Here is a 15942-nt window from a genome sequence, read left to right on the forward strand (position 1 = left end):
AGAACTGAACTAGAACTGAACTAGAACTGAACTAGAACTGAACTAGAACTGAACTAGAACTGAACTAGAACTGAACTAGAAAAGAACTAGAACTGAACTAGAACTGAAGTAGAACTGAACTAGAAACAATTTTTTTGCTAAGTGTAACAGAGTTGTTATTTTATCGGAATAACTGTGAATTAGCCATATAGCAAATATCAAAATAAAAGTTTTCGATACATGTAGTAGTTAAAACACAACGGTACTAGACGGTCGGTTAACAAAACTAAAGTAAAATAAAAATAAATTAAAAAAAATAATAAAATGTGAAGAATAACTGAGAATAATATGAATAAATATAAAATTCTTCTAAAGATTTAATTGGTATATATATTTAAAAAAAATTAACCTAAATAATAAGACTTATAAACCAAAGAATACTATACGAATGCAAATTTAATAATTTGAGTTAAATATTGATTTTTTCCAAATTGCATTTAATCCCAGTGGAGTCATAATAAAACGAAGCCAACAGCTGTTGCTAAAAAAAAACTATATACACTCACGTAAACATACATATGTAAACACTTGTATATAAATAACGGTAAAATACAACGGGAATTTGACCTATAAAATAAACGAACGATGGAAAAAACCGAACAAGAAGAAACATCAGACATCTTTGAGGAATGCAATAATATGGAAACAATTAAAGACGAGAATGAAGAATCCCTTCATGATCTTAATTTCCAGGCCCTAAGTGCCACAACTGATGAAGAATTGCAAGATTTTAACAATTACCAATCGAAAACCAATAACAATCATCATGTTGTACCCGTAGGGGTAATAATTTGTTTAATGACCCTCTATTTGGGTTTGACGAGTGTACAAAAATGTCTAGTAAGTTGTGTGGAAAATACCCTCATGACAGAACAAGAACAGCAGCAGAAAGAAGACATTTTAAGTTATTTACAAAAAGCGGAAAATCTTGATAATTCACAAATTCTCGAAAGACTTTTGGAATACAAAGATATATGCAAAGATTTGGAAGTATTTACCAAGGATATTAAGCCTAATGAAGAGGAGAAATATGAGGAAGATGACGTAGATGAAAATCATTATAATGAAGATGATACAAATGAAGTTCTCAAGGTTATAGAGGTCAGCGGTGTTGGTGATGTTGATGGTAGTGAGGAGGAAGATGCAGACGAAGGCAGTAATGAAAGTAGTAGTGGGGCCAGTGGTAGTGGAGACTGTGTTAAAGCCTCACGTCGTAAACTTAAAAAATCAAAATATTCTATTAAGACTACAAATTCTAAAAATGGTTTCAATAAATACAATAAATCGACCAAAGCCAAATATCAAAAAAATCACAAAAAGGAATTGAATCTCAATAAAAAGAACTCTACAGCAGAACCAATTATTTATCTATTTGCTCTAGTTTTTATCTATTTACTTCTAAAGGCTGCCTCGGATATTAATCAGCATTATAAATCGGTAAGTTTTTCAAAATTTTTAAACTGCTATTTAAGCATTTTTTATAAAAAAGTATTATCATGTCGTTACTTTCTCAGTTTGATCTCTATGTGGTTTTAAACCATAATTTTGAAGTTAAATATAAACAAATTATCATTATAGTCCTTATAAACTAGAAGTGGACTGGAATAAAACTAAACGAGATATAAACTAAAACAAGAACTGAACTACAACTAAAACTGAACTAAAACTGAACTTGTACTAAACTAGAACTAAACTAGAACTGAACTAGAACTGAACTAGAACGGAACTAGAACTGAACTAGAACTGAACTAGAACTGAACTAGAACTAGAATTGAACTAGAACTGAACTAGAACCTAGAACTAGAATTGAATTAGAACTGAACTAGAACTGAACTAGAACTTAACTAGAACTGAACTAGAACTGAACTAGAACTGAACTAGAACTGAACTAGAACTAAGAACTAGAATTGAATTAGAACTGAACTAGAACTGAACTTGAACTGAACTAGAACTGAACTAGAACTGAACTAGAACTGAACTAGAACTGAACTAGAACTGAACTAGATCTGAACTAGAACTGAACTAGAACTGAACTAGAACTGAACTCGAACTGAACTAGAACTGAACTAGAACTGAACTAGAACTAAACTAGAACTGAACTAGAACTGAACTAGAACTGAACTAGAACTGAACTAGAACTGAACTAGAAATGAACTAGAACTGAACTAGAACTGAACTAGAACTGAACTAGAACTGAACTAAAACTGAACTAGAACTGAACTAGAACTGAACTAGAACTGAACTAGAACTGAACTAGAACTAGAACTGAATTAGAACTGAACTAAAACTGAACTAGAACTGAACTAGAACTGAACTTGAACTGAACTAGAACTAAACTGAACTAGAACTAAACTGAACTAGAACTAAACTGAACTAGAACTAAACTGAACTAGAACTAAACTGAACTAGAACTAAACTAGAACTGAACTAAAATTGACCTAAAACTAATCTTAATCTTAATAGAATTTATGTCATTCATATAAAAGTCTGTTTTTTGATACATAACTGATTTACCTTATTGTCTAATTTTAAGAACAATTTCAGTTTTACGAACTCTTTCATATATTTAATGCACTTCTTTTGCTTTTCTTTCATGCTTCTACAACTTTTAGCAAAATAAAAGCGATAAACGTTTAAGACGTTGCTCTTTACAATCCTATGCCCAAACCCATCGACCGGATCGTCGAGCCTCAAAAGGTATTTCAGCTAAAAGTTTGCCGAAATTCTAAAAAAAAAATGTCAATGTCAACTATAGCATTTATTCAAAATATAATCAAAAGAAAATGAAAAAGAATTCCAATTCAAATCTAGAAAAAAAAACAAATTACAAAAAAGGTCCTTAACTAAGGAACATATTCTAAACTAGTAAAAATGTTATAATTTCAAAAAGTTTTAACGAAAACAAAGAAAAGAACTTTAACTAATAGCTTTAAAACCAAGAATATTTTAACTAAATGGAATTTTTACCCCCATACACTTTATATTCATATTAAATATTATATAGACTTATCAATATCAATAGTAAATGTGTGCAATTTTAAATGTACTTGTAGTTAAAAACAAACAAACCAAAAAAAAAAGAAAAAGTTTCAACTTTTCTTACTATCTCTGAATGTATGTACTGTAAATGTGATTAATATTTTATGTAACAACTTCTTTTTTTATAAAATTCCAAACAAAAAGTATTGATAATAAATCGAAAAAAAAAGAGTTTAAAGGCTAGAATTAAATTCTACTTTTTTCCCTTTTTCATTTATTATTAATACAGTTTTTTTAATATTTACTATCTATTTATCTCTTTGCCTCATTTTTAAAACACTTTTGTGAAATTTTCTATTAAATCACACACTCACAAACATTTTCTTAATAAACCAACTGATCTCTCCCTGACTGTATTTTTGTATATACTTATTATAGACTATTTATTATATATTTATAATTTTTTAGAAAAATTTATACATATTTAACTTTATATATTGTATAATGTATGAAATTAGAAATTTTATTGCAACTTACTATAAATGTGTAATTTAAATGTATGAACCAAGAAAAAAAATAACTGAATTTTAAACTTAATAAAAAAAAACTATTATTAAAACTCTATTGTTGCCTTTAACTACTGTCTCATGTTGTTGCCATTAATTTCTTTTTTAACACTTAATAAGAACACTACCAATCTCACAACCCGAAAACAAATTTCTATAATTTGCAATTTATTCACTATAAAAGTGTTTTTAAATTTTATTTATTGAACTAGAACTGAACTAGAACTGAACTAGAACTGAACTAGAACTGAACTAGAACTTAACTAGAACTAAATTAGAACTAAACTAGAACTAAACTAGAACTGGACTAGAACTGAACTAGAACTGAATTAGAACTGAACTAGAACTGAACTAGAACTGATCTAAAACTGAACTAGAACTGAACTAAAACTGAACTACAACTTAAGTAGAACTTAACTAGAACTGAACTGGAACAGAACTAGAACTGAACTAGAACTTAACTAGAACTGAACTAGAACTGAACTAGAACTGAACTAGAACTGAACTAGAACTGAACTAGAACTGAACTAGAACTGAACTAGAACTGAACTAGAACTGAACTAGAACTGAACTAGAACTGAACTAGAACTGAACTAGAACTGAACTAGAACTGAACAAGAACTGAAATAGAACTGAACTAGAACTAAGCTAAAACTGATGATGTTCCTAGTCTAGACATTTTTCAGTTCGTTTTATTGTTATCCCTTTAAAATTCTATTAATTATTTATATTAACCAATTACGCTTTATAAAATTTGTTCTATTTTTTTAATTTCCTTTCTCAACACTTTCTACACTTATTACTTTACACAAACAAATTATATTTGTGTTGTTTTGCTAATTTTCCTGAATTTTAATTAAAAAATAACTAAAATTTACAAACAAAATTATAAGAAACTTTACAATTTACTAGTAATTATCCTTTCTAACATCCTTTAATCATTCCCAACTAATGAATCTAATAAAAAATATATACAAAAGCAACAACAGAATTGGCTTTAAAACAAAAACAACAGCTACAACTACAACGTTTAAAAACATTATCCCGCTCCTCCAGTCAAGAACAACAAAATTATCATTATACTCATCATCATCAACAGCAACAACATTTAATGGATGCATCACCACAAAAAACTGAACAACAAGTTATTCAAAGCACTGGCTCACCCGTACGCTCTAAAGTTTACTATTCAAACAATTGGCAATTATTAAGACAGCATACCACCACACAATCTGTGGATAATTCCGATCTATTGATTGGAGCTCGTGGTAATGCAGGTAAATTGTAATTCGTTTTAGAATATTCATATAAAATGTTGTGTAAATTTCTTTAAAACTTATTATTTAAGAAATACATGCTACAATGATGGCCAGACGTTGTTCAGTGCCAGCTGCCCTTAACTATCAAAGGCAAAAGTTATCCACCAATGTTTCACCACTAAGTATTGTTAATGATCATGTTAATGTATCCCTAAGTAGACGTACCTCTATAACATCATCCTTACCTTTAGCTACAATGGATCCCATAGATAGTTTGGCACCAGAAACCAAGCGTAGAGTACGTATGATAAATAGACATTAGGTGGGGTTGTGTGTGGAGAAGGAATATAAAACATTGATGTTTATTTAATAAAATATTGAATAGATATTAAGAAATCATTAAAATTACTCACCTAAGATAAACTAGAAGATGTTAAATGTTAGCTGAACAAAACTATTACACATTTTTTTATGCCACGCAGGGCTTTATATGAATTACACTAAAAAGATTTGGGACTAAACAAAACTTAAAACACTTTTATTTAACTAATGCCCCTTTAACACTTATTTAACACTTCACTTTTATTAACACAAACACTTTAATAATAAATTTTCTTTTTATTACATTTATTTTAATTTTTTTTTTTCATTTATATTAATTTATTTCTTAAAATTTTCACGAACGCCACAACTTCCCGCTTAAAACTCGCGTTATTACTTAAAATTGTCAATTTATATTTTTTTAACAAGCTTACCATTATTACAAAGTCTATGAAATTAACATAAAAAAATTTTACTTTTCTTTAACAATGAAAGCTTTGGCAATCCTAGTGCCAAAGGAAACAAGAAAACAAATGAAAGGTTGACAAATAACAATTACAAAAGGATTGCCATCAGTTAAGCTAGTAGGAAAATTGTTAAAATATTTTTTTGTCTTAAAACCTAAACTATTGCTACGGCAACTCTGTTATAAAATAAATAAGGAAACAGGAAAGCAAAACAAAAAACAAAAATAAACTTTTCCAAAATTTCAATTTTTAAATTAAATTTTTATATTTTTTTGGAAATTATGAATGAAAATTGTTAAATATAGAATTTTGATTATATAGAAATTGTGCAATTGGCCAAACTGTATTTGTTGAGTGCAGGAAAAAGACCGTCAACTTAACTACCATCTTTAATTTTTGAAGAAAAAGGAGCCAAACCAAACCAAAACTGTACTAAATGAACTAGAATGGAATAAAACTGAACTAGAACTGAACTAGGACTGAACTAGGACTGAACTAGAACTGAACTAGAACTGAACTAGAACTGAACTAGAATTGAACTAGAACTGAACTAGAACTGAACTAGAACTTAACTAAAACTGAACTAGAACTGAACTAGAACTGAACTAGAACTGAACTAGAACTGAACTAGAACTAGAACTAGAACTGAACTAGAACTGAACTAGAACTGAACTAGAACTGAACTAGAACTGAACTAGAACTGAACTAGAACTGAACTAGAACTAGAACTGAACTAGAACTGAACTAGAACTGAACTAGAACTGAACTAGAACTGAACTAGAACTGAACTAAAACTGAACTAGAACTGAACTAGAACTGAACTAGAACTGAACTAGAACTGAACTAGAACTGAACTAGAACTGAACTAGAACTGAACTAGAACTGAACTAGAACTGAACTAGAACTGAACTAGAACTGAACTAGAACTGAACTAGAACTGAACTAGAACTGATCTAGAACTGAACTAGAACATAACATGAACTGAATTACAACTGAAGAAGAAGTAAACTGTAACATAGCTAGAACTAAACTAAAACTGAATGGAAAACTGAAAACACTCCACCTACCTTTTCTCTAAAGCCCAAACATTTACTTAAACTTAAAAATAGTGTAATTAATAAGAAAAAAAAAACAAAATTTTCATTTTAATTATAAAACAATTTTACAAAAAAAGTAGTAGTAGTTTTTATTCAATAAGATGTTTTCTTAAATAAATGTTTATAGATATGTTGTGTATATGTTATTTAAATTAGTTTTTCTTTTTTTTAATATATGTATATTTAAATGTATGATAGTATAAGGAGAAAGGATATGTACGTAAATGAATGTTTTATTTTTTTGTGTTTTTTTATTTTATTAACGTAATAGTATATAATTTGTATAATTTAAACAAATTAAAAAAAATTTTATAAATATATATTTATTATATATATGTATTCTTAAGGGTTAATGTACTAATTAAAATATTATTTACAAACTATATTATAGAATTTAATTTATTTTACTAAATTAAATACAATACAGCTAAATATTAAACAATAAAATTACAAAATTATTTAAAAAAAAAAATTATTTATAATTTTTTTTAGTTAAAAAAAAATATTAAAAATTTTTGTTTTATTTATAGAATATAAAAATAGTTTTAAAATTTATGTTTAAAATTAAATTTACATGTTTAGATAATTTTTTTAAAGAAATATAAATGTTGTTTGTATGAAACTATATGTTTTAACTTAGTTATCTTATGTATATTTTTTTTATTAATTTTTTAAAATATACTTAGTAAATGTAAAGCTAACTAAACAATAGTAAGGCAAGATTATTTTTTTGTTTAATTTTTTTTTGTATTTATTCAAATGTATAATGTATTTAATATTCAGGCTTTTTTTTTGTTTATAATGATAAATATATAAATTTGAAATTAACCCTAAAAAGGTTTGATTTAATGGAAAAATATTTGATTTCTTTTCATGGAAGACAGAGTTTATTAAAAACAGCCTTTCGTTAAGAAAAGGCTGAGTAAATAGAACTGAACATTTGGAATGGATTTAGAATTTAGAACTGAAGAAAATAAATATATTTTTATATAAAAAAAAAAACTTTAAGGCCCATTTGTGTTTTGTAACGTCTTAATTTTCTTTAGACTTATAAAATAAGGTAAAAATAAAAAAAATTACAAAAACTAACTAATAACTGGCTAACTAAGTTCATTACCTTCATACAGACTCTCACAGCTCTCGAGTAAACGTAATACCGGTGATATATCATAGGGATACAGTTGCCGCGATACTAGACGTGATATTTGCAAACGTAAACGTATGAGAACACTCATGGCTTCGTCCAGTGTCGTTGAGCCCATACCGAAATCATGACAACTCTGTACAAACATTGACCAATTCATGCGTATATACTTAAGAAAACGCAAAAGATATAATAGAAAACAAGTCTCATTACTGACCAATAGATCGAGCAGTAAATCAGAACTATTCGATATCATTTTCAGGAACTCTAGAAACGTATAGACCGGATTGAGCATTGATACTAGTTCGGGAAAGGCATTATTTCGAAATGATATGCCAGCCGTGACGTCCAGCGTACACACCATGGCCTCAATAAGATGATCATCTTGATCATCGAATAAATGTATAAGGATTTTACTAAAATGACACTCCGGATGAAATTCCAAGGTGTGTTTAATGAATGATTCCAATTTACGTAATACATCACGTATGGAACGTTCGATTAGCACCATATCCTGAAAGGCATCATAGTCGGTGGAGTCTATAGAAGAATCTGAAGAATCACTGCGTATTTCTTTAACAGTAACGGCAATAGATTTAAGCACCAGTAGAACAATTTTCTGTAGAATAGTTTTATCCATTTCAATAACATCGCTAGAGTTTAAAGGATTTTCCGTGTTAAGAGAAAATTGTGGCTGTAATGTATTTAGGCCATAGTTAATGGGTTTCCTTTTGAAACCTATAAGACCCACTATATTTTCTGGCTGACGACGAGGTAGAGATTCTAAAATGCGAAAATCCTTAACATGCCGCACTATTTGATGGGCCAGCATACAAGTCTCATCAGGCAGCATATCCTGCAAGGCCAAGGTGGAACCATAGCAAAGAGCCTCATTAAACAGACAGAGCATTTGCTTGTAAACCGTACAGGATAGATTTTGATTTAGTAACAATTCAAACTTATCCAATTGAGCATAAAACGGCAGAGTTTCTACTATCGAGAGATTGGCCTTTACCGAGATAATGTTCTCCCATAGTTGGAGAAAATTTAATATACAATTTTCGGCATTCTCCACCGTTAAATGATTGGCTATAAGTGATGACATGTTCTTAACCAAAGCGGGCCATTTATTTTCGAGTATTTTTATGGTAATGCACTTGAGATGGGTGGTATCAAAACTTTCCGAGTCTGTAAGGGTAATTAAATGACAGCCCTGCTGCTGTATCAGGTGAGGATGAGACGTTGTTAGATGATGTGCAGGATGATGAAAAGCTGAATTTGGCAAATTGTTATAGTGATGATGAGGATGGGAAGAAGGATGATGTTGATTAGTTGTTGCTGTTACGGAGGACGAGGAGGAGGAGGAGGGACCCTCAGCCAGACTTTCATGGGAACGATAGTGTACTGCAAAATAGTTGGACTCTAGCGAGGGCTGTTGTGCTTGAAAATGCAAATAACCCAGATGGCTATCATCGACTGCCGCAACATTATGATGATTACTTTGAAATGTAGCAGAGGAAGGCGTAGTAGGTAGACTATCGTTTTGTGTATCAGCAATTTCCTCCTCCAACGGATGTAAATCAATATCTTTCCATTCGACTATTCGCTTAATAATTTCCAAACTAAAATGTATCTTTTGCACCGCTTTATGATCTAAACGATCAAAATTAAATAAATTATCCACCAACTTCTTTAACCAATCATCATCCATTTCCTGTTTGGCTATAACCAAAAAAGACGCCAATACACGTCCGGCCAAAAACTGTACATACGCATTACTATAGCCGGCCAACACTATAATCTCATCGATCAGATTGTGATCATTGCGTATGAGAGCATCACAAACATCCATGATGCGGGCACAAATGAAACCCTTTGAGTTTTGTTTCAAATAAATATCAAACATTAACTGTAGATTCGAGAGAAATTGCAGTAATTTATTAGTGGGCCATTCGCTAAGATTAGCCACACGCTTTTGGCCATTGGCATCCAGGGAATAGTGAGATTGAAACGGTTTCCTTAGCATACGTTCCGAGACACCACATAGACATTGTTTATTAAGGGATTCCTCAAATTCACGCATATCTTGTGAAGCGGTCAGCTCATCCAAATGTTGTTGTGTAAAAGTAAGTCGGGCATTATGATTGGTGGCATTAAGACTGTGTTTATTAAGTGCTAATAAGTCAGGTAATGTACTGCGATCTACTTCATCATGTGAATTGCTGCTGGAAGATGATGCGGAGGAAGAGGAGGCAGAAGAAGAAGTATAATTTACTAAACTATTAGACATAAGATCATCCGCTTCATGTAGATTATGTAGGTGCTGCTGCTGCTGAACATGATGAAGATGATGACCATTTGTTATAGGCAACATGTGTGTTAAATTTTGTACATTTAATAACTGCGTTAGGGAAGCTGCTCTAGACGATGAGGGTGTAGAGCTGGGTGAGCTATCCGTTGATGATGAACATGAAGAGCTTAGATTTTTGTTATTTTCTCCTGTATCTAGAATATCTGGAGGTGGTGATAACTTTGCTTTGGAACTGCAATTTTGATTTTTAATTTTTTCTATTTTTTGCCTTTTCGTTTGAGGCTGTTCTGTATTGTGTCCATTATTATTGTTATTGTTTAAGTTATTAGCTACCAAATTGCTAGAGATGTTAATATTGTTGTTATTAGCATTAGTTGGAGTTATGCCATTCGTTTGGCCATATAATACATCCTTTTGTGTTCTATTATTCTGTTCCGCTGAAGAAGACATAGTTGCCGTAGTGTTTAAGCGTTCCGGACGCTTTTCCTTAACACTACCACAATATTATTAATATAATTTAGCTTTTCTACCGCAGTCTTCTCGGCCAGAATTTACACACACTGCTATTTTGATTTTTTTGTTTTCTTTTTAATTTCAGCTAAAATTACACAAAAACAACAAAAACTTTAGAATTTTTTTCTTTTTTTAGTTTTACGATAAATAAAATTATTTGAAGCATCACCATAAGCTGCTTCTTTTTCTTTGTAGCAACTCTATGATGCCATGGGACAAAAGGTGCTACCGTGCTACGCATTCACAAGGTTACGTGTGCATTTTGCTTAGGCGGAGTTATTTTAAGGTAGCACTTTAGTTTACACACTTTATTTTTTATTATTTTCTTTAGTTTTTTTATGAATTTCGTTATATTTTATTAAAAATTTTATAATTTTTTCTCTTTATTTGTTACCATTTATTATTATTTACCTTTTTTTCTCTTTTAAACTGTTAGTGTCACTATTTTTGTTTTTGCTTGTTTTTCTTTAATGATTTTACTAAGCATTTGTTGTTTTTGCTTATATTCCTTTATTAGGCACATTTTTCATTGGCAAAAAATTAGCTGTTGGTTTTAATAACATTTTGTTTGTTTAAATATTTAAATCACTTTTAAAATTTTCGAATTTTTACACATAAAATAAAAGAGCTGAAGAATTTTTTTACTTGATTTTCGACTTCTTAATTACACACATTACGCGTCGCCATCTTGCTTTATTTTTGCCCTACTTGACATTTACAGTGTTGTATTTGTGTTAGCAAAGGTTAAATAAACTTGGCAGTACTTTTTATTAAACACACGGCCTTACCATTACCCTTAATGAAGGAACACTGTTTTATCCATAAACAATTGTTTTCTTTTCATTTTGTTTTTTAACATAACAGTGTTGACTACGTTATTTTAATTTTGAAAAATTTTTTGCTATAACTTTTAAATTTTATTTTTAAATAAAGTTTGAAAATATTTATTTGTTAATTGTCTTTAAAATATAATTTAGTGTTGTAATATTTAGAGCTTTTCAAAGTAATTTTGACAACTATTGCTAGTTTATTTCTAACTTAGCGATTTTTGTTTAGTTTATTATTAGGCGTTTTTTTTACTTTAAATTGTTTGTTGACACTGTATACTTTTGTTTTTCATTTGACATTGAGGTGGTATGTTTAAAGTCGCTGGAATATTTCATATTTTAAACCGAAAATTACAATTTCATTTAATATTTCAATCATATTGCAAGCGTACGCTAACAAAGTAATATCTATTTTAATAATATAACATATATTTTTTCTTTTAAATTTTTTGTGTACTTCAAAAAAATATATATACCAACTAACAAATAAATTAGCATTAAAACAACAACAATGGCTGGCCCACTACCTTTATTAACCACGGAAGCAGTTTACAAAAAATTGCAAGAATACTATCAGGCCAATGGTGAAAAAATTAACATTAAGGATTTATTCCAACAAGATGCTGAACGTTTTAATAAATTCAGGTATGTACCCTTTAAAATATATATATAGAAAAAAAACTGAAATCCACAGCCACCACCCCCCACTAAGTTAATGTATATCAAGTAGTTAGTTAGGAGCCGGTGTTTTTTTTTACTTTTTATTATTTAATGCCTACTGGGTATTCACTTAGTATCATTGCATTTTATAACAGCAATTATTTGTATTTGTTTAATATTAGTTTTATTTTAAAAACAAAGAAAACGTAATTTAATTAAATTTTTTTAATTTAACTTAGGGGTTACTGTCAAGGTCATTCTTTTTTCATTTCAATATTGAACTTGCCCCACTATCATATCATATGGTTGGTTGCTTGGTTTGGTTTCGTATTGATAACAAAATTTTATATGTATATTCACTTAGTAATGTGTGTATACCTTTAAATTGAAAATGTATATACACATTTAAACATATACAATTTTAGTGTCCTTTGCTCATGATCCACATGAAAAAAAAAACAATAGTAGTATACCCTGAAAGTTTACTTTTACTTTCTCTTTGTAATATGTAACAAAACAGGGTCATATTAATTGTGTATATTAATAGCTGTTTTATATATGTATATATATGTAAAAGAAGTTTTTACATTTTTATAAGTTAAATATGTAAATTTTTAATTTGTATTAAAGTTTTGTTTCATTATTTATTAGCTAATAATGTCACTTGTTTGTTTATATAGATATATTCAAGAGTTAACGGTTTTTTCGTGTTTGTATTATTCTGTATTCATTAACATTGCCACTAGTATAGAGATTTTTATTGATCCTTTTTTACTTTAATTAATTGATATGGTAACTTTGAAGATAATGATAACAGTTTTTTTTCTTTTGACATTTGTATGCTAACGGATAATTTGGTTTATTTAATTATTAAAAGTTATAATTATTTTCTAAAGAAAATTAAAAGTTATTAATATTTCTATTATTTCATTTGTATATATTTGTAAATAACTCAAATAACAAGAATTTTGCTAAAAATGTTAAAAAATTTTCATAAAATTCTCATAAAAAACTATGACGTATGTATACTCGAGGCGAACATTAATGGGGCCCGCTATATACATATATACGTACATACATACATACATATGTACATTAATTTGTTATTTCTAGAATAATATTGAATATTTCTTTTAACATTCAATGATTGTTGTTATTAATAGTTAAAATTAATACATAAGACTTGTGTTTAATTAATTCTATTAAATTTCAATTAATATTCTTTTAAAGAGATGAAGGGGGACAAAAACAAAGTTTCATAACGTTTTGGTTAAAACAATTTTTATGAAATAGTTAAAAAAACGCATTTTTTTATTAAACCTGAAATTTTTAAAACAATCATTTCTAAACTTGTGTTATTTTCAAAAATTTTCTTACAGTTTGCGCATTAGCACCCCCAAGGATGGTGATATTTTGTTAGATTATTCTAAAAATCGCATTACTCCCGAGGTATGGAGTCTTCTGTTGGAATTGGCTAAAGTAAGACGTGTAGCTGAGGCTCGTGATGCCATGATGTCTGGTGTACCCATCAATATCACTGAAAATCGTGCTGTTCTTCACATTGCTTTGCGTAATCGTGGTGATCAAGAGATTTTGGTTGATGGCAAAAATGTAATGCCTGATGTACGCGCCGAATTGGCCCACATGAAGGAGTTCACCAATCAGGTTATATCCGGTGTTTGGCGTGGTTTTACCGGAAAACAAATTACCGATGTTGTTAATATCGGTATTGGTGGTTCGGATTTGGGTCCTCTGATGGTTACAGAAGCTTTGAAACCCTATTGTAAGGGTTTGCATTCACATTTCGTTTCCAATATTGATGGTACTCATATGGCGGAAGTTTTGAAGAAGGTCAACTATGAGACCACCTTGTTTATTATTGCCTCCAAGACCTTCACCACCCAGGAGACCATTACCAATGCCACTTCGGCCAAGAATTGGTTGTTGGAACAAACTAAAGATGTGGGTTTTTTTTAAACTGCAAATTATTTGTTTAAACTTTATATTTATCTTAAATTTTTTTTTTCATTTTTAGCCCGCTGCCGTTGCCAAACATTTCGTGGCCTTGTCCACCAACAAAGCCAAGGTTACTGAGTTCGGTATTGATAGCAAGAATATGTTTGGTTTCTGGGATTGGGTTGGTGGACGTTACTCTTTGTGGTCTGCCATTGGTCTTTCCATTTGTTTGTCTATTGGTTTTGAGAACTTTGAACAATTGCTAGAGGGTGCCCACTTTATGGACAATCACTTTAAAAATGCACCTTTCGAGAAAAATGTAAGTAAAATGTTGTTGTTCAAAGAACAAAATAAGAAATTCAAATTTTCGAAATTAAGTTCGAACACAAATTTGTTTAGAATTTTCGAAGTTGATTGACTTTTCCTCTTGCCTTTCTTCCAGGCTCCTGTCATTTTAGCCGCTTTGGGCATTTGGTATTCCAACTTCTATAATGCCGAGACACACGCCCTCTTGCCCTACGACCAATACTTGCATCGTTTTGCCGCCTACTTCCAACAGGGCGATATGGAGAGCAACGGTAAATTTGTCACTAAAACCGGTTCCAAAGTTGTGGACTACAATACCGGACCCATTGTTTGGGGTGAACCTGGTACCAATGGTCAACATGCTTTCTATCAGCTCATCCATCAGGGTACACGTTTGATTCCTTGCGATTTTATCGCCCCAGCTGAAACACACAATCCCATTGCTGGTGGTGCCCATCACAAGATATTGTTGGCCAACTTTTTGGCTCAAACTGAAGCCTTAATGGCTGGCAAAACTGCCGAACAAGCTAAGGCTGAATTGGTTAAGTCGGGCTTATCGGGTGAGAAGTTGGAACAACTATTGCCACATAAGGTCTTTACCGGTAATCGTCCTACCAACTCTATTGTAGTGAAAAAAGTAACACCCTTCATTTTGGGTGCTTTGATAGGTAAGTTTAAAAGTTTAACAACATCTTTTATAGATTTTGTATGTTCTAACATTTCATTTATCGTTTCTTTTTTTTCTAGCCATGTATGAACATAAAATCTTTACCCAGGGTATTATTTGGGACATCAACTCCTTCGATCAATGGGGTGTCGAATTGGGCAAACAATTGGCCAAGGCTATTGAACCAGAATTGGCCAATAAGGATGTCATTACTAGTCATGATGCCTCCACTAATGGTCTTATCAATTTCATCAAATCGAATTGGTCTTAAACCATAAACAATTCCTAAACAAAAAAAAATCCTACATTAGTTCTCCTACTAACCACCTACCTTAATACAACACATTTAAATGAAGACTCACACGCACATTTCCACATTTCTTATATTCAGCCAGGGGTTTTGTTAAACACAATAAGCCCCCTCCGCACTACTTTTAAACCCAGCGCAAAGCAACAGAAATGTATTTACAACGGTCAAGTGCAATTTTTATATAGTAATGGAAAGCTATTAAGGATTTTAATCCTTTTCTTTTCAACATTTCCACAAACAACAAACAAAAAATACAAAAAACATCACAAACTAAAACAATATTTGCTTTTAACTTAAAATTAGTTTATTAAAAATTTCCTTTTAGTTGTAAACATTGGATAGCAAACAAAGAAAAATCTCACTAATTAAGTAAATTCCCCCCAAAAAAAAAAAAAGTTTATAGAAATTTAACTTACAATAATAATTGGCTTAATGTGTTTTGTCAAACCAAAAAGTAATGAAAAAATGTTATGCGATTGTTATTAAACTCTTTGTTGTAGTAAACAAACAAAAAAAAAAT

The 15942-nt window shown here is 30.2% G+C and overlaps 4 protein-coding genes across 6 annotated transcripts in view; 2 read left to right on the top strand and 2 right to left on the bottom strand.

The window, feature by feature from the left end:
• Positions 1-350, bottom strand: part of LOC124421043 — a gene marked incomplete at its 5' end in the record, with an annotated part of 2129 nt that extends 1779 nt beyond the window's left edge. The window contains one exon of the mRNA XM_046955823.1: positions 246-350. Coding sequence (XP_046811779.1) covers positions 246-350 — 105 coding nt within the window. The remainder of the gene's footprint in view (positions 1-245) is intronic.
• Positions 238-5469, top strand: LOC111684373. Its single transcript, XM_046953744.1, has 4 exons — positions 238-1476; positions 2652-2736; positions 4565-4861; positions 4933-5469. Exons 1-4 carry the CDS (start codon positions 625-627, stop codon positions 5163-5165), a joined length of 1467 nt encoding a protein of 488 aa, XP_046809700.1. The 5' UTR covers positions 238-624; the 3' UTR covers positions 5166-5469.
• A 2251-nt stretch (positions 5470-7720) lies between these two features.
• LOC111684369 (protein lines) lies at positions 7721-11407 on the bottom strand. The gene is made up of 2 exons (XM_023446519.2): positions 11108-11407; positions 7721-10781 (listed from the first exon to the last, which is right to left on the bottom strand). Exon 2 carries the CDS (start codon positions 10631-10633, stop codon positions 7829-7831), a length of 2805 nt encoding a protein of 934 aa, XP_023302287.2. The 5' UTR covers positions 10634-10781; positions 11108-11407; the 3' UTR covers positions 7721-7828.
• Positions 11408-11813: 406 nt separating this feature from the next.
• On the top strand, positions 11814-15676 carry LOC111684378 (glucose-6-phosphate isomerase). 3 transcript variants are annotated; one of them, XM_023446531.2, is made up of 6 exons: positions 11814-11830; positions 12019-12168; positions 13563-14145; positions 14219-14458; positions 14582-15113; positions 15193-15676. In XM_023446531.2, exons 2-6 carry the CDS (start codon positions 12035-12037, stop codon positions 15381-15383), a joined length of 1680 nt encoding a protein of 559 aa, XP_023302299.1. In that variant the 5' UTR covers positions 11814-11830; positions 12019-12034; the 3' UTR covers positions 15384-15676. The 3 variants fall into 3 exon arrangements, with proteins under 3 accessions (XP_023302299.1, XP_023302298.2, XP_023302297.1); XM_023446530.2 differs by having other exon boundaries at positions 11816-11924; XM_023446529.2 differs by lacking the exon at positions 11814-11830 and having other exon boundaries at positions 11849-12168.
• Positions 15677-15942: the final 266 nt, after the last annotated feature.

Source organism: Lucilia cuprina, chromosome 6 (genome assembly GCF_022045245.1).
Source record: "Lucilia cuprina isolate Lc7/37 chromosome 6, ASM2204524v1, whole genome shotgun sequence".
NCBI lineage: Eukaryota > Metazoa > Arthropoda > Insecta > Diptera > Calliphoridae > Lucilia > Lucilia cuprina.